At 37.4% G+C, this 24,136-nt stretch overlaps 1 protein-coding gene across 1 annotated transcript in view; it reads right to left on the bottom strand.

Annotated features, from left to right (window-relative positions):
- The window catches only part of LOC140329786 (elongin-A-like), a 42,895-nt gene that overhangs the window by 5,021 nt on the left and 13,738 nt on the right, over positions 1-24,136 (bottom strand). Inside the window, exons 2-9 of the mRNA XM_072410178.1 lie at positions 20,280-20,336; positions 18,812-18,924; positions 17,065-17,743; positions 14,674-14,776; positions 12,907-13,074; positions 10,821-10,918; positions 9,845-10,025; positions 6,312-6,435 (exon numbers count right to left, since the gene is read on the bottom strand). Of these exons, the coding sequence (XP_072266279.1) occupies positions 6,312-6,435; positions 9,845-10,025; positions 10,821-10,918; positions 12,907-13,074; positions 14,674-14,776; positions 17,065-17,743; positions 18,812-18,924; positions 20,280-20,336 (1,523 nt within the window). The remainder of the gene's footprint in view (positions 1-6,311; positions 6,436-9,844; positions 10,026-10,820; positions 10,919-12,906; positions 13,075-14,673; positions 14,777-17,064; positions 17,744-18,811; positions 18,925-20,279; positions 20,337-24,136) is intronic.

The raw sequence follows: 24,136 nt of genomic DNA, 5'->3' as shown, positions 1-24,136 counted from the left end.
ATTATATAAACACAAAAAAAAAAAAAAAAAGTTATGTGGAACTTGCATTTTAAATTATTATTACATTACCCAACTTAATGTGAAACAATATTGATGATATTTTTCTACTCATTTTTCAATGACGATTTATTTATTTTAGTATGTAAAAGGTTTCTTTCAGCCAGCCATTGCATACAGGTTGCTTTATTATCTTTTATTTTAAAAAGCACCATTATATTAAGAAGTGCTGTACATAAATAATTGAGCCTGCAGATGACAATCTTGCATATATTCATGTACAGTAAGTACAAAAAGGCACAGTAGGTAAAGAGGACCCTGTCCAATCAAGATTATGGTCCAAGAGGTGGAGGGAGCACAGTATGTAGAAAAAAGGAAAATGGTATGGTGGTTAATTATATGGTTAAGAAAGAGGAAGATGGGTAGGAGAGTGGGATTGAGAATTTATTAAAGCAATAGAACAAGCCTAATGGGGGGTGGGTGTATTTCTAAAAAGGTAGGGAAATATAAAATGGACAGGAGCCTTACAATCGAAGCCAGGGTTGGAATTTGCCGAAAACAAAAAGCAATTAAGGAGTAGTGAGAATAAACGAAACTAATAAAGCCTTTACTGTTAAATTGTAAAGGTGAGAGTCTAGTTTGTGGGATACTATGATAAGTGGATGTTGAAGTAAGATAAGGTGAGCAATTAGGATGTGTTCCATGAATTTATTGGTCCCCAGGGATAGGAAGGGGCATATTTTCCACTTGTTTAACAGATGAAAGTAGCAGGACTTCAATTTGTTCTGAATAGGTGAATAAAGGTAGGCACAGTGGACATCATGTCTGTGAGGTGGGGAAAATTACTTTTATTTATGGTTGGAAATATGTCATCTTCTTTAAGAGGGTGGGAAGGACACCTTCAAGTTGCTTCAGTTTTTTTCAAGCTGGGTTTCGGGTATCAGTCAGCCATCCATGATGAGATAGCCATCAGGCAGCATGAAACTTTATCTGGGGTAGAAGGAGACAAGAAACAATGTTTTTATCCACACATACATGGTATTGTAGGCTTAAGGAGGATGTGTGTTTGCCAAGGAAGCAGATGAAAAAAGAGAAAAGATTCCAGAGTGAGCCTTTTGTAAAACAAAGAGCAGAATTCCCAGCAATCCCCATTGAGAGACACTTTGGATGTGTGGTCAGATAAATAAGAAAAGAACCAACACAGAATATTGACCAAAATTGAGGAGTAGTGGTAGGTCAACAGTAGAGAAATCCATCGATATAAAAAGCCATTAGGAGGAGAGAAAATTTTGTTTGTGACTTGGCTCTTAGAAGGTTATTGACCACCATTGTGGGAACGGTTTGTTGACTGGGTAGAAAGCCACACTGAAGAGGGACAAATAAAAAAATTGAGTTAAAAAATGTATGTTATTTCTTTGTAAACAAGCTACTTAATTAGTTTCTGAAGTGTCACCTGTCTGCACAGCCAAATACCAAACTCCTTGTTCTTCCTGCAATTGTGCATAGGACACTGAAGATGGATGTTCTTGGAAGCTAGTTTCTAAACAGACTTCAGAATGCAATTTAATGTCATGACATGTCTTATAAAGAACATCCTCTCTTAGGTCTTGGTGGTCAAGTGGGGGACTGGTTGCTTTGCCACGGCTGGCCAAAGCAACAGGTGACAAAATAAAATGTGGATCCAAGTTTCTTATAATATAAGGGTTGAAAGGAATTCACTGCAAAAAGGTTTCAATTCTGCTTTGTAAATGTGCTTATTGAGCTTTCCTTCAAGAATTGACACAGCACTTTATAACTACACTTACTAATGATTACTGGGAATTCTTACATTGAGAAACTAACTAAAAACTTTACCAGTACAGAGTTTAAAAGGCCTGGCACTACAACACCTCCTCAATGGTTTCCAAAGTGCATAGGTACTACTATAACTTAACAGACAATTCCTAGGAAAGGAACTACTTGAACATCAAATTTTATATTTTCATGTTTATCTTAAAAATTTAGGAGCTTTGGTGGAACAGAGTGCTTTGTGGGGGAAGTGTTAAAGCTGGTAACTATGATTCATCATTCTCATTTATGGAAAGGTCAACTAAATTGTGAACAGAACAGAGGCTGCAGGGAAATGAAGCGGTGTAACTACATTTTTACAGTGCTCAACAGGATTGTAATTCTGTCGTAAGCACAAAGAAATATAGCTTAGGGGGTTTTGTTCAAGCAAGATCATAATTTTGTCATGAGCACACAAAGACAAAGGTTTTACAATATATAAATAATTAATGAGGTATACTTTTTAAAAGAAAAACTTTTCCCAAAAACAAAAATTGATGTACAGCACATGGCAACTTTTAGCATTTCTGAAAAATAATTGTACAAAGCATTATTGGGATTTATATCCAGGGTGAGGTCTGCTGGTGTACAAAAAACAGAATGTTTGTCCTCTTTTAGCATTTATTTATTTAGGCAGTCCTGGGGCACATTAGTAGGTTCCACAAACCATAGCATTGAGCAACAGTATGATTTACAGTAAGATTGCATTGAGGGAACCATTGATGTAGCCATTTCTGATCTGGTTCTGAAAATACCAATGCCGCACTCTCTCAGGGACATCTACAATACTTTTAGTTACATGCAAAGTTAAACTTCTGGAATGCATTCTTCCAAATTTGTGACTCAAAGCAATGAAACTAGAGGATCTGCATGGCAGCAAGGTAACTAGCAGTTTTAAAACAGAATTAGGTTAAACAAAATGATAATATTATATCTGTGATCGCTATGATGCAAAGGCATGACTCAAATTGCCCTTCTTTTACCTGCTGGTCATTTTTGGTGTTAAAGATCCCCGGTTCCCCTTGTTCAGGGATTCAGCTTATCCCAATTGGCACAATGATTTGAAGCACCTCCAGGATCCAACCAGGATAACACTGAAGCCGGATATGCAGACTAAATCTACTAAAATCTGCTAAATCTACTTAAAGGCCCAGGCATACAAACACCAGCTGCTTTAGGTCAACCTTTATAGAAGCTACTAGAAAGAGGTCTTTGGAATGCTTCAAGTGAAATAGAGTACTTTACTGGCACCCACAGTAAAGGTAGAATGTAGGAGGCCAACCCAGTTCCACAGAACTCTGTGCAATCCCCTATGAAAATAATAGATGGAGAAATGTGGGCATCACTTTTCAAAAGCTTTATTTATTATGCTGTTGGTTAAAAAGGAGAATCTAGTGAAGCTAAGAAACTAAAATATTGAATACATTTTATATATATTACAAATCCCCTAACCATGGCTGCAAGTTCTTATTTCAGCAATGCAGGGTAACAATTTCTAGTTGCAATAACATTTTATTATTCTAGTTATATTAATAGATGCACTATCCTTCATCTATGTATGAGTAGCTATGGGAAATATAATTAGACTGTCTCAGTTTACATACTCAGTCTAAATCAAAACTTCCCCTCCTTCCAGAAGCATTCAACACTGGACATGGTATATACTTTTACTGAATATCTGCTCACACGCACAGTCACCAGGTGTCTAAATCAGCAATGACACCAGATCACATGACAACAGCAAGGCAATATGTTCTGCATTAGTAAAGTTTTCCTTCTATACAAAAATCAAATATTTAGTATGAATGACAAGCTAGTTCATTTTAAATATTTATAAGAAAATAAAATAAGTCACTTTCATTAGCATATAAAGCTAAAGAAAAAGTAATATCTCATTGGTAAAAACCAAAGTGCGTCACCCAACATCAGAGACTGAGTGACAGCAACAGGCACCCTCCTGTATTCTCTAGCACTTCCAAGATCATGTTTCAGACTATGGTTACAAAACCAGAATAGTTTATTACTGACAGGTACACAAAACAACTTCTGCCTGTGACCCACATGAGAAGAGCAACATAGACTGAGCTAATACACATGGTCATTAGCCCAGTGTTTTACTTCTTTAACATAAACTACAAATATTATAAATATAAAATTTATTTCATATAGACACACTCCTTAACAGTCAGTATATATATACACACAGCAGAGAAATGCAGAGCATATAAAAGTGGGCATTATCGAGTGGAATGTAGGGGGTGTAACATTGGAGCAGTATAAAGGGTAGACAGTATTTGCAAGAATCGCTTATCGTGGGTATGACCACAGGCAGTATGTACAATAACAAAATTATAATTTGTATAATTGGTTTGAAAATATGTGCAGGAGGGAAGTGTGGAGTGTTAACCAGAGAGCAATAATATATGCAGTATAAGAAAGCAGTAGGAGTGCACAGAGTAGAGGTTTGTAGTATGTGCAGAGTAGTGGTATGTGCAGAAGACAATTGTTGAAGGTATACCAGCAAAAATTAGGTATTAGTTTAACTCACAAATAATTAATTTTTATCTTTGCATATTTAACAACAAAATCCGTAAAAAAATATGATCATTGCCATACAGGTTATTGACCATGTGAAGAAATATGCCCCATACTGTATTTAGCAACATTTTACAAAAGATTAGTAACACCGTGTGGACAAAATTTTTCACAGAGGGTTTTGCAAAGGAGGAAGAGAGTTAAAAATCAGCATCCATGGACAGTGCCATGAAAACCAGAAACAGTAAAGGTAGAGCTGGTGACATTGGAGATGGGACAGGGCTTATTTCCAGGATTTGTTTTTACCAGAAAAAGAGGCAGTGGAACTAAGATTTTTACCGGAAATCAATCAGTTTTCATACAGCATTGAATGCTTCGGAGCCTGGGAGTGGAGAGGTATGGGTATTGGCAGCTGACATATTAATGCACAAGGAAAGACATACAGAAGAAGCATAGGTTCTGGGGGGAGGGGTTAGCACATAAATGTAATGGCCACTTCATTGGGAACATTTTTCTTTCTTCCTTCTACACATTCTTCCGAACATTCTACACATTCTCCCAATTCTCTTGTCCACCGTTTGTGACCCTGTGCAAATTGTAGTTTCGGGTGTTTGCAGACAGGAGTGGCACTTTGTGTGGTCTCCGCAATTGTGTACTACTGTAGCCCATAGGCTTCATGGATCAACTTGCTATGCATTCAGAGATGCTTTTCTGAATACGGATTGTAACAAGTTTATTTTTTAAGTTATTGTTGTCTATCAACTTGAAGTGGCCTGGTAAATCACCTCCAACATCAAAAAGGTATTTTCACTCAGAAAACTGCCTCTTACTAGTTAGTTTAACATTTTCAAACGATTTGTTGTAAATGCTAGAGATGACTGGGCTTCCAACCAGTCTGGCCAATATTCTACGAGCTTAAAAAAAGCATGTTGCCCCTAGAGAACTGCCACTCTTTGGATATTCTCTATTTTTTGGACCATTCTCTGTTATCCCTGGAGTAGGTTGTGCATAAAAAAAAAAAAAAAAAATCAAAGAACAGCACCAGTTTCTGTAATACTTAAGACTTACACTAAAGCTTGGTTTGAAATTCTGGCATGTCGTTTTGACAATGTCTACATGCCTAAATGCATTCAGTTGCTGCCATTATGATTGGCTGATTAAATATTTGTTTTTACAAGCAGTAACTTGGTGTACTTAATACTGTGGCTTGTGAATTTACATTGGAGGTTAACATACATGCTTGGGGGTCTAAAAACAGACAAGATTATGCATATAGTCTGAGGCATGGGCATCAATAGGTTTACCAAATATGCACAAATACGGGGTTAAAGCCCAAGCTGGGAAAGGGTTCTAAGAATTTAATGTTTTATTTATATTGGGGACAGTTCTCTGAAGTGTTAATGCATACACATGGATTCCTGAGGAGCTGATGCACAGGTTTTTGAGGCTGATCACTTATCACATGCATTGGCGCACAATGAGGACTGTTAACTAACAGTTTAATGCTTCTTCGGTGGAAGATGGTCACTCGAAGGTAATGCATAAAAACTGCAGAATGGTAACTGATGCATTATTGTTTCTACTCTGTTGGTATAAAACCGACTGGAAAGCTCTGTGTAATTACTAGTGTCATCCCCCTGCTGGTATTAATGCTGAGTGATGCATGTGTGCTGGAGGCAGTATACAGAGGAAAGACCAATGGCTGCCGTAACACAAACACAATCCTAGACTACACAATGAGAAGTAATAGGAAACTGTACTTCTGCAGAGTTAAAAGCTTTACTCCTAGTGCTAAAAGTTGAAAACTATGAGTTTTCCACTGTGTACCCATCGCATCTGTCTCCAGCTGCACCAGAACACACTCTTTTCTCATAAGAACACAGGCATAGCGCTTTAAGTCTTTATACCTGTAAATACATTTTTAAAAAATATGGTTATGGGTTCAAACATACTTGAGTTTTTCTATAGGATGAGGCTGCACAATAGGCCCGGCTGTTCCATTTATCTCCTGCTGGCGACGAATATTTCTGGGGGGTTTGGCTGCACTGTGAATGTAAGCTAGTTTTACTTGTCGACCTTAAAAGAAACCAATAAAATATATAAATTAGTTTATTTTCATTATATGTACAATAACCACAATATGTGTTTATATACACATACTGTACACACACACACAAAATAAGCATTACTTTTTTTATTCCACCTCTCCCATTATAACCATAACTGGTCTGAAGTTAAACTTTGACAGCACAGCCCCGCTGTAACAAGTTGACATGACTGCTTAAATCTGAACACCAGGCACAAAAGGTTTAAATTTAAAATAAATGCTGCTGCATAACTAGTGTTTGTAGCAATGACACCATCAGAGTGATGTACATTACCTTTTTTCTCTGCACAGAATAAAAGAGAAAAACACACCCCATAACACATACTACCTGCAGAACCAGAGGAGGAAGTATATACACAACACCAGCTACTCCACACAAGAAAATATATCAGCAGTTACTGGATATTGTGACACAACCAATTTGAACATGACTTATGACTTTCAGGCTCATTAAGGAATGATTTCATGTAAAATACTACTTTCATGCAGAGGGGGCCACAGTGTTCAAAAAAAAAAACAATTTATCACTTTTCTTTTTCTAAAAAAATGTATGATTAAAATACAGCAATTATTTGTGGTTGGTCTCAACAAAAATGATTACACTAGGGGACAATTTTAAACAAATTTTTTGTTGACTTCAATTTTTAAGCTTATATACACTAAAATAGGTATGCGGTTTCTAAAAGTGCAGTTAGTTTTCTTCTATCACGTCTGTTTTTTCTCCACCGCTTATAATGCGAGTGTGGAAACTGTAGTGTGGATTTGTATAGGCTAATATTTACTCGCAAGACAGTGTGGTCAGAGGTTGTGCGCTGCTCTACATAGTATATAAGCAAAATTTATTTTTCTACTTACATATGTATTTCCTTTCTTTCAGATCATTTCTGCCTCTGCTGTTTCTCGTCGTGAGTGCCTAAACACTCCTGATTCATTTTGTTATATCTGTGGCAGTTTCACTAATACCAGTCAAAGGGCGAACATCAGCACATTAGGCTCATAAGGTGTGCAAACAGTTTGTCAAGGGTTTACGGATGTGGACAAAGGGAACACGTGATAAGATGCCATTTGGTATACCTATAGTTTGGGGAGAGCCAGGAGATCATTTCAGTGATTGTTACCTTTGTATGCCGGTTTTCGTTACACTACCCCCTCTTGAAGAACCTGTTTATGGTGATGAACTAGGTGACAACAATGATGATGAGTTTGAAATTTAAGAGGACTCTGTTCGTAAGGGATTTGATCAGCATGAGTTGAGTGATTTGGCACTATCAAAGAAGGCTTCAGAACTCCCAGCATCAAGACTGCATGAGAAAAACTTACATGAAAAAGGAAAAAAAGTATCGCACTTTCGAACCAGAGAAATTGCAGAATTTCTCTGGTTCGAAGTACTGCATTTCTGCAGTACTTTAGAACTGACAGTGGCTTTGTGTATTGCCATAACATACCTGGTTTAATGCAGGAATTGTGAATTCCAATCTATAACTCAACTGAATGGCAACTATTCATCGATAGCTCAAAGCGGAGCTTAAACGGTGTCCTCCTTCATATTTGGGTCAGCCCCAATTGGCCATTCAGTTTCTCTTGTGAAGAATATGCAGACCTAAAGAGTCATTGAGTTGTTGCAAAATCACCAACTCAATTGAGTCATCTGTGTTGACCTTAAAATGGTATGCTTCCTTCTTGGTCAGTGACACGGATACACCAAGTATCCCTGTTATCTGTGCATTTGGGACAGCAGAGCTTGTGAGAGGCATTGGGTGGAAAGGAATTGGCCTCCAAGATCTGCCCTAAAACCAGTTAATCCACACATTCTACATGAGACACTTGTTGATAGAATGAATATTATATTCCCGCCCCTGCACATGAAACCGAGTCTGATGAAGCAGTTCATGTGCCAACTGAAGGAGATAGTTTCAAGTACCTAATTTTGGCATTTCCTAGCCCATCATTTGAAAAAATAAAGGCCGGTGTGTTTGATGGTCCACAGATTCGGGAGCTCATCAAAGATGAACATTTCATCAGGACAATGTCAGAAGACAAAAAGAATGCTTGGTTATTATTCAAAGCCATTGTCAAGGACTTTCGTGGAAACTCACAAGCATATAATTACACAGAAACTGTCCAGAAACTCTTGGAGGGCTACAAAATGCTTGGTTGCAATATGAGCATCAAGGTGCATTTTCTGCATACTCTTCTTTCTAACTTCCTGGAAAACCTTGGTGCAGTCAGTGATGAGCAAGGTGAACAATTCAACCAGATTTGAAGGTCATAGGATGGTATCAGGGTAGATGGGATGTACATATGATGGCTGACTATTGTTGGAGCATCCGGTGGGATTGTCCTAACACTGAACACTCCAGGAAAAGCTATAGGCGTAAATTTCTACCTTAACCAATTACCCGATTAATTTTCAAATGTTATACTGTAAAAAAAAAATGTCCTAGAGTAACAATAAATCCTTTGTGAGAACAAAAGAAATTTAAATAAACAGTACATTCAAGTTATTATTTCATTATTTTTTCGATTGTATGTAAAATTTGTATGTTTTTCAACAAAAATAGAGGGTACCCTGTATCTTAAAAACTGGATGTGATAGCAAAAAACTGGGGTCATTTCTAGATTTACCACCTAAAAATTAGTAAAATAACAAGTGTAAGATCTAACTAAACAAAAAATGTGTTCCCCAGTGTTATTATTGGTTAGTGGATAGTGCTACAGTCTTAAGAAATTTAGTGTGAACTACAGAGGTTTATTGAACCTATTTGAATTTGTATTAAAAATTATGATGCAAACCCCAAAATATTAAAGAAATAAGATCAAGTTAAAGAAAAAAAATATTCTTGCAGTGAGATTATTGAATGAGTGGAGCACAAAGTATATTATTCAGACCTTGATAGTATCAAGAAAAGAAAGCAAGCCATTTAGTTCACATAACAACCGTGGATAATGCGTTTTTTTCCCTAATGGAACCTCGTAAGAACATTTCTATATTTGTCTGTGTATGAAAAACATACACACACACACCTGTTTCTCAACTATTAAAATCCAGGAGTAATAGACTTCAGCTGTTTACTTGTCACAGTTGACTAATTATTCATGGAAGGTTATGATCAACGAAATTGGCATAGCGATTATTGTACAATGTCCAATCAATGGAGAAACATTTTAGATAAATTCTGATTAAAAGCAATATAAAAATACTATTGTAAAATTCAAAAAGCGCTTGTTTTTTTGTTTCTGACACCAGGTGTGGGTGTTTATGACTGAAAAGGTTTTGAATTTGTGTGTGGGAACACCTTGTAATCTGCATTACAATTTATTTCTGCCAGATTCATGCAGGCAAAATTTTTTGTCCACTTAAATTACTAGGATACAAACCTTTAGGTTTTCCAGAATATGTTGAACTGATATTTTGAGTTATCATTTTTAACTTTTCCTCTCTAGCACTAAAGAGCCTTAAGTACATCTCTCGCCAAGACTCCCATTCTAAGAGTTGGTGACCTTTAAAGTCTCTTTCACAGTGTTTCTTCCACAGGTGGTCAGATTCTTCCATAAAGTCCTTCAGTACAAAAAAAGGGTCTTACTTTAAAGTTTCTACAAGCTTGGATAAAAAAAAAAAATAAACATGTTATGCTATAGACTATGTCACAATATATAACATGTCACAATAGAGAGGAAGTCCAACACTAGACCTCTGCCCATGAACTATCTGAGAAAAATAAACATTTTTTGAAGCCGACATCATCAGAGTGGAGCTAGTTTAAAGTGTATTAGTGGATGTCAAAGAGTACAGGTGCAACATATGAATAGGGAAAATGTTTCTATATTGCTCTGTATCAGAGCCAGACGGGTCCCTAATCATGCAACTTGTCCTGATCAACAACTACTCCATATCACATGGGTAACGATTCACAAACATACTGCTTTACACAAAGAGCATAGTAAAGCAATTTTATAAAAATTTAGTTACAATAGTGAAAGGATAGAATCCCTATTGATAGGGTAAAATCTCTATTATGATTTTATTACAGTCTTGAAAGTACCTTCTCTATGTGTCCTCATGACTATTGTCACCAAGACTGAAAGTAAGCCATAACATTGATGACTAGAAAGGAAATACATGGAACATCTTCAAGTGGGATCATTTGTTCCACTGAGAACTGTTGACCAGGGAGGGAATCCCCTCTTATTTTGGAAACATTTCCTTACATCTCCTACTGTGTATACAGATCAGAAGTAAAGAGAAATCTTAGGACTTCTAAACTTCCTGAAATGGCAAATTTCTACTCCATTACAAATGGAAAAAAATAAAAGTTTTAGATACACTTTAAAGACATCTGAAAAAATGACATACTGGATTACATTCTTCAATGCGATTAAGCTGCTCAGGAGTACAGCGCTCAAGAACAGGCTCAAGAATTTCAAATGGTACACCACCAACTTCTTGGATTGCTACAAAAACAGAAAAAAAAAGTTAGTCAATCTATGGGCAAAAAATGTTATGTAAAACCATTCCTCAAAGGTTGATTCCTTCCACCCCCAGAGTGTTTTCTTAGACAAACAATCTGTAAGCAATGTATATATGAAGAAGTAAAGGTGATACAGTACAAAATAAAAAACTGTATTTTTAATCATTACACCCCTGGCCATAGAAACGAGTATTGCCTTCTTTACCACAAATGGCCATATTACATTTAACTACTGATTTATGCAAAATTCCTTGCAAGATGTTTGTGGGTTTCTTTGCTTGAAATGCCCATTTCAAATCACTCCACAACATTTCTATAACATTTAAATCAGGGCTTTGATTTGGGCAGTCTGTGATGTTTCATTTCTTGATTCTGAGTCAATCCTTGATGAATTGGCTAGTCTAGGTCTAGTCATTATGTTGAATGTCAATTTATGTTTCAGGTTCAACTTTCAGAGAGATGGCCTTAAATTCTATTTAAACATTTTTGATGCGATACAGAACCCATAATTGACTTGATGACTGCATGCTACCCAGGCCCTGACAAGGGAAAATATTCCCAAAATATACCATTCCCACTATGCTTCACAGTTTGTATAAAGACTTTCCTGTATTTGGTCATAGAAGAATAGGTAAGACATTGGTTACAAAAAGTACACATTTGCCACAAACCAAACAACTCTATCTTTGATTTATAAATCCACAGCAGAATATTCCAGAAGGCCTGGTCTTTGCCTTTATAAGAATCAAAAAACTGTACTCTTGTCTCTTGTTCCAATGTTTTGTTTTGTTTTTTTTGGACAGCAAAGCCTTTTTCCAGCCACACTTTCTATACAAGCTAAATTACAATAATCGTATTGGAGCATTTATTTAAAACCCTTGGCATGATGACACAACACATATCAATAGCAAAGAGAACACCAAACCCTCGATGTCTGAACTTAAAATAAGACGGGTTTCACCTGCTTACTCCATAAGGAGATTCATGGACATTTAGTCTTGAGCTGCAAATACTTCTTTCATGGGTATAAAGCGGTGCTACTTTTCCCGTGTGACAAATGTGCATTTGTGTCAGTCAGTTTTAGGTGTATATGTTATGGTCAAGCAAATCACCTTTATCTGCAGGCACTATTTGAATGAAGATCCCATTTTTGCCTATTAAAATATATTGATGAAACCAAGCATACCTTTCATAGGGTGTACTTATTCACATGAATATACATACACACGTACAGTATATAGCAATAGGGTGTAAAAGAGGATTAAAACTAATAAATGCATATTGACCTTGACCCATCTCACTCTTGTCAGCATAACTGAAAGAAAAGGGAAGCTGGAAAAGAATTCTCAAATCCCAACACCCCCTACCACACACACGCTTAAGAACACTACTCAGAGTAAAGTTCCCATTTAAAGCAGATCTACTCAAATATTTTGCACCTTACCTGAAATGGCTACATTAGTGTTTTTCATATAGTAATCTTTGACTAACGCATGTGTCTGGGTGGCTACACTCACTCCTACACTGTAGCTGTAAAGCTACCCAAGTCCAACCAAGCTGGACAGCAAATATGTCGGTGTTTGTTAATTTAATTAAAATGGGTGCGGGGGATGGGGACGTTAGAAGTTAGAGTTCAATTAATTATATTATTACATTTTGGTTTAAAGGTTTATGTATAGGTTTTTTACAGCAAATAAACAAGCTGTTCTGACTTTCATGTGGATTAGGCCAAATGCAGACAAGGTTTAGGCACACTTATGCTAAACAGTATCGGTGTCGGATAGAAAGTGATAAAAAAAAATTATAATTTTGCCGTCATCACCAAGGTTAAACTTTCAGTGGAGTACAGACAACTGTCTAAAGGGAATTTCCACCAACTTTAGAGAGTTCCTCTAACTTCTGACAGAATCATAAGCATAATCTAAAAGAAATAAGCAGAATCTGACAGCATCATAATTTAGTCACACTTACAATCAATGTTGTTCTGAAGCACACGTATACATTGCTGGTATAGCGTAAGCATCTTAGGAAGATAAATAGTCTTAGAACCAGAATACACCAACATTTTAGAATTCAAACGTTTTCCAGTAAAACCACTTGTTTCAGGGCTTATTTCCGGCTCTGGGTTATTCCCTGCATCTAAAACAGAAAGAAAACATTTGAGATTAGAAAGGAGAAGCCAAAAGAAAAAAAATGCAGAACTTGTCTGCAGTAACATTTACAAATTACTAACTGTTATATACACTTATCAGACACTTGATGATTAGATGCGCCTTGCCAATACCAGGTTAAACCCGTTTGCTTTCAGATCAATGTGGCATATATTTTTCAAGGTGCTAGAAGAATTACACAGGGATTTTGGTCCATATTGATATAGTTGAATCACACAGTTGCTGCAGATTTGTAGGTGTCACATCAGTGATGCAAATCCCTCTTCAAACTGAATCCTAAAGTTGATGCAGACTTCTCTGACCCTACCAACTGTTGTAGCAAGAATCAAGACTCATAACCAGGCAACATTTTCCCCCATTTTTTTTCTTTTCAATTTTTGGAAAAGGCCATGCAAACTGTAGTCTTAGGTGCCTGTTCAGCTGTCCGAAGTAGCACCCGGTGAGGTTTCCGGCTGCTGTAGACCTGTTTCAAGGTTGAACATGTTATGTGTTCAGAGATGCTCTCCTGCATGACTTGAACGTTTGAGTTACTCTTGCCTTTCTATCAGCTTGAACCAGTCTGGCCATTTGCCTATTGACATCAAGAAGAGATTTTCACTCCGAGAACTGCTGCTCATTGATTTTTTTGCCTTTATTTTTCCTATTCTTCATAAACGCTAGATATGTTTGTGGTGAAAATCCCAGTAGATCAAAAGTTTCTGAAATTCCGACCAGGTCACCTGGCACTAACAATCTTGCCACATTCAAAAATAACTTAGATAACCTTTCTTCCCCACTTTGATACACAGCCTGAACTTCTGCAGGTTGGTCAACATTTACATGAAAAGATGCAATGAGTTGCTGCCATGGGATTGGCTGATTAAAATTTGCGTTAAACAGTTGAACAGGTTTAACTGTTGTCTAGTGAGTGTATATTAGAATACATACTAGCGGTTATGTATTGAAACAGCCATAATCCCTGTGTAAAGCATTGATTTACACAAAACGTTTTAGTTATAACAGGTAAGTAGTCATCTTTTTAGGGACCTCTGTGCAAGAATCATCCTGCTATATCTTCTGGTTTTTAATGCATTGATAAAAACATAAATGGTAGGCCTGTCCAGAGAATGACACGTGACTATGTTTTATAAGGAATTATACTTTCTTTGGGGGTCTAGGGCTCTGAATCTGCATTTTTTATTTACATTTTAGTTGAATTAAATGGAAATAAATTAAAAATTTTAATTAATGAAAAAATGTTGAACAAAAGATTAACATTACCGTTAATGTGATAACACATCAGAAGTTGCTATTGTCACTGCCTGATATTTAGTATTCCTCAAGACCATAATTCGTGAACTAGGTGTTTGCATTCTTTCAGATTGCAGAGAAAGAGCAAGTTTCTAAATTCCTCCCTCTGTTCAGTGAGTCCACAAACTGGCAGGAAAGTGGTCATGACCTTATGACTGGCACACCGGTATCTCTGACTGTGCCAACAGACCAGTATAGATCATTTTGCTGAGCTGTAACCTTTAAAAAATTCTTCTACAGTTTAAAAACTTAAAAAAAAAAAAAAAAAAAACCTTACCTCTAATTTCAGATGAATATGGTGGGGAAGGTAGCATAGAGTAATCTGGTAGGAGTTTCGGCAGTGGTATACTAAGCAAATCTTCAAAACATTTCTTTTTGGTCTACAATACCAAACACAATGTCAAAAATACATCTTCAAATACTTCATACAAATTCTTGTATTCATATAGGAAAATGGAAGGTACATTTAAAAACCTCTGAACACCTGGTAAAAAATAACTTGTTACAAGTGACTTGATTGCACTGACTTCTGAGCCAAGCTGCTATCCTAATTATGATGCCTTGGTTTACACAGACAATTGTATGAGCTTTTCCAGGTATTTATAAATCAAATAATGTACTCTTTTTTCTTGCAGAAGGGATTTCTCAATTCCTCGCTCTGTTCAGTGGTCTATGGGAAATCTTCCGGACAAGCCCCCAAATCTGTATACTAACTGTTCAATTTACCAAATTTAGGGTGAGCCTTCAAAAAAACGAAAGGCCAATTAAAAAAAACACATTCTTCATTTTTTTGGACATTGCCTAAAGTAGGAATGTTTATAGCCTTTTGGTGCCCCAAGCAAGACAAACCCCTGCCCCCTGAGCCAACTAAACATCCCCACCCTAACTTCTAAAAAACAGTACAGTAATGCATAGGTTGCTACGTACAGCTACTGGAAACACTAACTAAAGACTGAAGAACACGATGCATACCTTAAGAACTAGCCAATGGTAGCCAATCAAACTGCAGCAAAGTTTCACGCCCTACCTACACTCTTGAGAAACCTACCTGTTCTGTATGACATAGGAGGAAAATAGGAGGAGGAAATAATAGGTGCCAAGGGGATACAAGGTGAGGAAACTGATGCAGGTTAGGTTATATAGAGAGTGAGGAAGTGAACTTGCAGAGCTCTCCATCATCTGTTCCAGCAGGCATATGATGAAGATGGTGTCACTGACACAGGCCTGATTCCTGCTGATCATCCTGGTCGCCTCTTCCAAAGGTGCCAATACAGTGCACAAGTCCTCAATGTGCAGCCACTCCGCAGGGTTGAAATAAGGTAGTGTAGGTAAGCCTCTCAAACAAGCAAACTCTGCCACGTAATTCACCACTGCTTTCTGTTATTCAGTGATCCGCTGCAGCATGTAAAAGGTGGAATTCCAACGAGTGGCCACATCACAAATTAACCGGTGCACTGGCAGATTGAGGTTTTGCTGTAAATCTACCAATCTGGCACTTGCTGTGTACGACCGTCGGAAATGCGCTGACAACTTTCTGACCTTCAGCAACAGCGGCTGGAGGCCTGGGTACTTTGCAAGGAAGCATTGTACTAGGAGGTTCATGACGTGGGCCAGGCAAGGTATGTGTGGGAGTTTCCCAAAATGCAGGGCTGCCAGAAGATTGGCCCGGCTGTCACACACAACCTTGCCTCGCTGGAATCCGTGCGGAGTTAGCCTTATCTTCTCCTGCTCCCGCAATGCATTTTGAATGGTTGTAGAAGGTGTGAGGAATGGCAATAATGACTGGTCTTGACTGCTAGCAATGCGACAAACACCAGCCGCTCTGCGTTGGAGCTTCCCCTCAGCGCTGGTGGAGCCTGAAAACTGTAATGCTCAGCTACATCCCCCACTCAAATTGCTGGCAGCAGCACAGGGACCTTTGGTGGCAGATGGAGGAAAGGCAGCAAAGGAAGATCTAGCAGCTTGAGCTTGCTTCTGGAGCAGAGGTCGACGCACAGAGCTCTGTGCTTTGCCCAGGTGTTCCCGCCAGGTTACCGGGCGGTGGCTTTTTAAATGTGTGTTCATACAATTTGTTCCAAGTTGGAAGAAGTAGGAGGAAGAGGTGTATCAGGGACTATAGATTGGGACCCCTGTGAGGCCTGTGTCTGGGACTGGAAGGAAGAGGGGGTTCAATCACTTGACCCAGTCTGGGTAATGTACTCTACTATCTTTTGTTCAAGGCACAGTAATAATAGGCGCACACCACCACCAGCAGCACTAAAATGTCTAAGGTTCAGCTGCCTTCTTGTTCTGGCTGCAGTTAAAAACCAACCCATACTGCTTTCCTTGCCACCCCTGACAAAGTTGCCCCTTCCTCTTTGGCAAGCCATAGTTAAAATGTTTGTGTGGCTTCACACCCTGCAAAATACTTTTGAGCTAATATGATTTACAAAATATAAATTATTACAGTAAGCTGATTTTTTTTTTGGTGTGGGGGGGGGGGGGGGGGGGGTATATCATTTAGGAGTTAGTGGATTATTGGCCTCATTCCAGATGTTGTGTACCTGTAGCCAAATTGTTCCCTTAACACAAAAATGCTACCGCATAGCACTGTGCGCCTCTACACTGTGTGTATTTGTGCTATAAAAAAATGTTAGCATCAGAAAGTATATGAAACACAGGGACTTACATTGACTTCGTTATCCTTCTCCTCTTGTTTAGTTTTTGTACTTTTTTGTACTTCAGAACTGGACTGCTTCATATTGCAGTACTGCTTGCATACCTGTACCTTCGAAGGAGGTTCATTTGCAAAGTTTGACTTTTTTTTTCTTTTAGTAGAGACTTGGTCATAATTCAGGTATGACTCAAATGACATGGTGGGAGCCTCAAATTCCTCACCGGACAGAATATCTACTGTTTTCTCCAGACTTTGCTGGAAGCTGCTGTGACCTACATCTTTTTTATTTTGTCGGCTTTGCTCAGGAGGGCTCCCTTCATTTTTTGTATGAGGCTTTTTCTTTTCATTGTTAGATGAATGAGAATATTTTTCAGTCTTTTTCTCAGAGAACTGGAAACTTTTTGACTTTTCACCCTTTGAGTGAGAGGAAGCTTTTTCTGCTTCGTATTCTTTGCCTTGTGAAACCTTTCTAGGTTTCATCTCTTTAGATTCAGGTTTCTTTTCACACACTTTGCTATTCTTTGTTTTACTGGATTTATTTTTGTGGCTGCCAGTTTGAGATTCAGGTAACTTTTCATTCCAGTGATCATGGTCTTCCAACTTTTCAACCGCAGAATTTATTTGTTTCAGCTTTGAAATCAACTGTTTGCTTTCTACAGTCTCTTTTTGTTTAGGTATAGGCTTTTGATCACTTAAAAAAAAAAAATAAAAAAAAAAAAAAACACATAATTAATATATATTACAACCACTTTCTTACATAAAATACATAAACACATAGTCTTTGTGTTTCAATGGCAGTAATGGAGTGATTCTCCACCAGGGATATTTAAGGGAATGTCAAGAGTCACTGCTTTATAAATAGACACCTAGGTCTATCCTTTAACAGTAAACATGACTACTGTATAGTTTTTAATACTTAGCAAGCCAATTTATTTAAAATTTACTGATTGAGTCATCAATATACATGGCTGCGACTCATCCGGTGGAACCCGGAATCTGAATAGTCATGTATGCTTCCAACTCTGGACTAGTTACTTCTTGTTTTATGCTCATGTACACCTTTGCCCTTTATGATAATCAGCGATGTCCAAATACTATTGTCTACCTTTGGTAGCTAATTGTGTTGCCAATCTAGGTTCTTAAATTTGTACTTTCTTAATAAAAAATGAAAATTAATTGTCTTCAAGCGTTTTTAATGTGTAACGCTAGACAAAATCCTTCACCCATGGAAGATGTGTTTAGTCCAGAGAAGAAAGCTTAGGCAGGCCTTACAACAAAAATTGCTTAATGGGATTTCAGTGCATTAGGCAGAGTCTCCACTCTTTTTAGGAGCTCCTTTGATTTTTGACAAATCAATGTGTATTTTTCTGTGTATATATATATATATATATATATATATATATATATATATATATATACACACACACACACACACACACATACATACATACATACATATACACACACCTTTTATTTCTGCAAAACCCAGAATAACTTTCTCTTTGCTCTTCCATCATATTTTTTGAATAAAAAAAATACTGTACTGCTAAAGACCCTACCCACACAATTGTGTCGAACAAAGCATTGGTGACACTGAGAAATCTAATGGCCAAAAATTAAAAACACAGTTTCAGAAAAGAAAATGTACAGACCCAATTTTTTTGTGGATACAGTGGCCATCTTAGAATTTTTTTATGTGGTCTTAAAAAGAGGGACCACATGCTTTACACATTTTGCTTGTATAAGTCAAAATACTTACTTTTCAATAACCTCTGGAACCAGCTTTTTCCACTGATGAACAATGGCTTTAGCAAAGTCTCCCACTTCAGTATGTCTTCGGAAGCCATTTACTGTTTTACCCACTCCAGTTCCCTTATAAATATTTGGTAAAGAAAAAAGTTAATCTGTGCAATTAAATACATTAGTACTCAAAAAGGTACCCCGCTTTAATAGCTGCCTGTGTACACATACCTCCGAAACAATCTTGTGCAAAGTGACTACAGTGTGTTTAAAATGGAGCTTAAAGCAAACTTCTAAATTCATATTCTCAGTATATATATTTACCTAATAAATAATCTGTACTTGTATTTGGTCTGATCCAAAATACCTCTGACAGAGTGTATGGCCAGGCCAGTGATCTTACTTTTTATTACCAATATCAACCTAAAAAGAAGCATGCTTGTCAGTTCATGGTCAATATAGTGCAAAGAAGAAGAGCTCCGATTTTCATAAAGTGTTGCCTCTTCCTCTTCTATGGATATATAGGGGGCAGTTATCATTTCAGGGGTTGGCATATATGCCAAAAAGCAGCAAAATGCATTTAATTATTTTATTAGGTTTAAATACCTCAGTGGCTATCATTACCTTTACAACCATCTGGAATAAATAGACTACAAAATGGAGAAAAATTGTTGAAGATTTAGATGAAGTAGCAAATTGTAGCCTAAATATTTATCGCTGATTCTAGTCTCAGAATTTAAACCATCCACTTGCCATTCACAGCAGGTTACATACTGCCTGTTCTTCGAGAAAGGCATCATCCCTACTTTAGACTGCGATTGACTCAAAGCATGATAACCATGAACCTAAAATGCAGTACATGTGCAGTAACAGCAGTAAATAGGCTTATTTGTTGCCCGTGCACATTATATGAGCAACAGACTGAAATATTACCATCAACTGAATGAATGTAAACCAGAGAAATTACATTTTCAATGCTGTTAAAAAAATGTTTGGGATTTATTATTCTCTTACCACACTGCAGAGCCAACATTTATTTCTATGCACAATGTTTTAACTACATTTTCCCAATCTGCTGATTGAATAGACAGAAGCTCAAATTTTGTGTAAGAGTGTTCAGTAAGTTTGGCTAGCAGTATCATGTTTGGTTAGCAGTATCATGGTAACATTTCAGAACACGGGCCATCAAAAAATTAAGTATAACGGCTCCTTTTACTGTGATTTCTCTTGTGGTTTTGATAAAAGGGTAATTACAAATAATAAAACGGGTAATTAAAGCTGAAACTTTCAGTTATTTGAACCTTGAAATTGATTTGTGCTGTCCCTAAAAGAATGTTTGCACATTAAACTTCTGGCCAGTTTCCAAAGTTAAAATGACCATTTGGTCCTGTACAAGTTTCAAATTATACATCCCTTAAACATTGTACGACATTACCAAGCAGACTGCATTACACTAAAAATATGGCAATTCTTTCTTCATTACTTACCACAAGAATTTCCAATGTAATATCAAGCTCTTGCAGGTTTTTGAGAGTTTTGGAAATCTGTATTTTAAAAGGGAAAAACAAGCAAGTTTTGTTTTTGGAAACCAACATGTTATGTATTTTTCTCTATTTTGTAAAGGCAACGTTAGGGGGTCATCTTATACATGGAAGTCACCATGCCTCTTATGTCTTCTTTCATTTTGAGTCTATTTCTCCAACCCAGCAGCCTTTATACTTACCCAGCTCACCCATTGATATTGCAACTCTGTTGTTTAGCCACTGTACTGTGATGCTCATCCCACATCCCTGCACCAGAATCAACTCCCCTATCAAGGCAGGTCCTAGGTGGAGCGAGTTGCAGTTACTTTGCTTAATTACTGCACAACAAAGAATTATAGAATATTGTATTACTGTACCTGTTACTATACTGCTTCAATAAAAACACCACAAAAGTGTGTTTTTTTCTCCTTTGATTTTATTTCTTCCCTAAGCAATGTCTTCTTATGATACAGAAAGACAGGCTTGAACTAGGTCCCTATTGTCAAGCAACTTTGGTAAGCACTAAAACACTTTAAAAAAAGTTCACCTATAAATGTATACATGAGCAAACCTTTTTCTTCCCAGTTTAGGAGTTAAGTTATACCTTAGACTGATTAAGTATATAAAACATTACTCTTCACTCTGACAGTAGGTTAGCTCCCAGGTGCCTATTCTCATTATTTTCCATCTGGCAGATGTGTATTTCTACATGCATGCAGTGCCATCACTGTGGCCAGTTGGAGGCATGCACATCCCCAGGAATAGATCCCTAACTTATCACCATTATTCCCGCCCGACCTGGTATCTTCTGACACCCTATTTGACCACACAATCAACTAAAAGTGCACCTGAACATGGAGGCACTGCCTGTAATGGTGCAATATACTGTAGCTGCTAAAGGTGCATTTTCTTTATTGATAATGGTTTCTCACCATTTCCCCTTCTGACTGATTACCGCTGCTTGTTGAACCTTTAGATTGTCACTGCCTGAACCAAACTCAGCCTAACTTAACCATAAACACTCTAGCACATAGATGACTTGCCTTTTGCTTAACCTTTTTTTGAGCCTCCTTTTGCGCCACAATTTGGTATAACATTGGTTTGGTATAACACCCTCCCTAGGTTGTGGGTGTGTCTATTCCTTTTTATTGCCATTCTGTGTCTGCCACCCATCATCCAATGCTTGTCTTTGGGTCCCAGGGTTCTGGTCTTTTCTTTCCTTTTTTGCACAGATTTGAAATTGGTAACATGTGTATTCAGCTATTTTAACTGTTGGTATTTGTACTCAGAATGCCCTTTAACTATCATCTTCAAATGATATGGGATGTAAGGAACCGGAAGGGACTACAAATGTTTACAAAGCGGAAGCACAAGAAAAACAAAAACATAGTTTTCAAGTTTTGGTTTGACTTGAGGTTTACTTACTGACCATAACTGCACAGAAGCACAAACATTTCAAAAATATAATGAAAAGGACACAAAGATCAAAATGTTACTGTTTGTGTGAAGATTTTGTCATCTAAAAATGTGAACATGTAAGATTTGAAGGTTCATGATGTGTAAACAGAGAATAAATCCCTGTTTTCTAACACAATGATCAATTACTCCTTGTAGCATGTATCCAGTTCTTTAAACATCCTAAAGTTTTCCCATAGTTGCTATTATTTTCTCTTGTATGTCCACATAGTCTGACAGCTTTCTATTCAAAATATGTACAATTTTTGGTGCATATATTAAAAATCATGTCAAGTGCTTCAACTGGTTCTCCCCATGTCAAAAAAGTTGACCATCACTAGCCTAGCTAATAAAAACAGTAAACTGCAAACTATCTAAATTTACCACATTCCTCCCACCCTCATTTTGCAGCAATGAAATGATGATTCCTACAGCTGTATTCATGTCATGAGCACAGCCTTGGGACTCCCGACAGTGTGGGATCCCCAGACACTAGGGGTTTAATGAGGACAAGCCTCTCTATTCACCTCTAGTGCTCTGTTATTGGCTGAGCAGGGGTAACCCCTGATGACAGCTCAAGCATCATCAGGGATCCCTTTGCTCAGCCAATCACAGAGCACTAGATTTGAATGGGAAGACTTGTTCCCATACACCTCCAGTGCAGAATGATGAACAGTGGAAAACCTGATGACAGCTCAAGCTTCATCAAGGATCCCCTTTGTTCAGCCAATCACGGAGCACTAGAGGTAAATGGGGAGTCTTGTCCCCATTTAACTCCTAGTGCCTGGAGATCCCACTGTCAGGAGTCCCACGGCTGTGCTCATGACATGAATGAGGCCATGGGAATCATCCTTTCTTGAGATAACCTGGTAAAAAAAAAAAAAAAAAAAGTTTCAAAAGTTACACCAAACACACACACATTTAATACATTTCCTTAACATTAAAGACCCCTCGTCTACTTTGTTTTTATTTATTTTTTTATTGGATAGCTGTTCACTGGTGTACAAATCTAAGGGATCAATTAATGATTATGGAATGTCCCCAAAAAAAAAAAAGCCAAATTTCATGGGCGCACGTCCCAATTACAGGCGAATTTGTAGCAGCTGTGCGCATGTGCATATATAATGTTGTCTACCTTGCATTTTCCTTTGTCTTTTTTGTCTTAGAGGAGGAGGGGGGTGCTCTTGTTTGGCGTGTTATCCTAATCTATGTTGCTTCATTTCATACTTTGCTTACTATTTAGCACAATAGCAGCTTTTGTTTTTTAAAATTTGAATGTTTCAATGTCCAATTTGCAATTAAGAAGTCAATGGTAATGCTAGGTTATTGTGTTTGTAGCCATATTGTTTCATTGTAATAATTACCACCTTTACATTTTTTGTTTGTTCTGCATAAATACTTTCTAATCCAATTTTCCACCCTTGATAGAAAACCAACATGCAATTTGGACCTAAGTATTTTTCAAATGCAATATTTCTTGGGCCATTTTGAACTATTTTGGCTTGATATGGAAATGTGGGTTTACATGTGTTTGTGTATACCTATTTATTTTTTTATTTTGTCATGTAAATTTAGTGGTGTTTGTGTGGTCTCTATTTTAACGTGAACTTTTAGAAAACGTGTATTTTGAATAAAATTGTTTTAAAAATGTTGTAGTATTTTTTTTTGCTTTTTTGTGATCTCTTTTACAGTCTCCAAGGATCTTGTAACCTTGGGTGATCCAACAGACCTACAACTTAACAAGTAAATTGGGATTGTTTCTAAGCATTGTTTCTAAGCATTTCCTTTCTATGAATTGTTGAAAGGCTAAAAAACAGCACAATTGTCTTAGGCTACGTGACAACACGCGTGCAATATTTGTCGTTGGAAACGATTGATCGGCCGATAATCTTTAACAAAAAAGTGCACAACGACGCCGACGAACAAGGAATATCGCTGGAAACAAACGACCATCCCGGAGGATCTGATTTGGCGACGATTGTTCGCAATCTATTGTGTGTACGGTCGTCCAGTGATTGTGGATGGTTCTGCGGTACACATTCTAGTGTGTATACATTATTGGTGGATTATATTTGAACGATTGTATGGTTACAGCATGTACAGAACCGTGCACTATAGGATCGTTCAAAATAATCGTTGATCAGTCGTTAATCGTTTGTTTTGCAACCACAGTTATAGCATGTGTGTACATAGCCTTATTAAAAACTCAGGTGTTAAATGCACATTGTTGTGTGCCAAAACTCAGGTGTTTGTTGTGCGCCATTGCTGACCCACCATGTGCGCGTGAACTGTGTTCTATCAGTTGAATAACGCGCCAGACACTTTTGCAGAGAAGGATCCTCATTCGGGTAAGTTTTTCTTTGTAT

The sequence above is a fragment of the Pyxicephalus adspersus genome, chromosome 4 (genome assembly GCF_032062135.1).
Source record: "Pyxicephalus adspersus chromosome 4, UCB_Pads_2.0, whole genome shotgun sequence".
Classification (NCBI taxonomy): domain Eukaryota; kingdom Metazoa; phylum Chordata; class Amphibia; order Anura; family Pyxicephalidae; genus Pyxicephalus; species Pyxicephalus adspersus.
The sequence above is the reverse complement of the archived record's forward strand: the minus strand, read 5'-3'. Positions and strand labels throughout refer to the sequence as shown.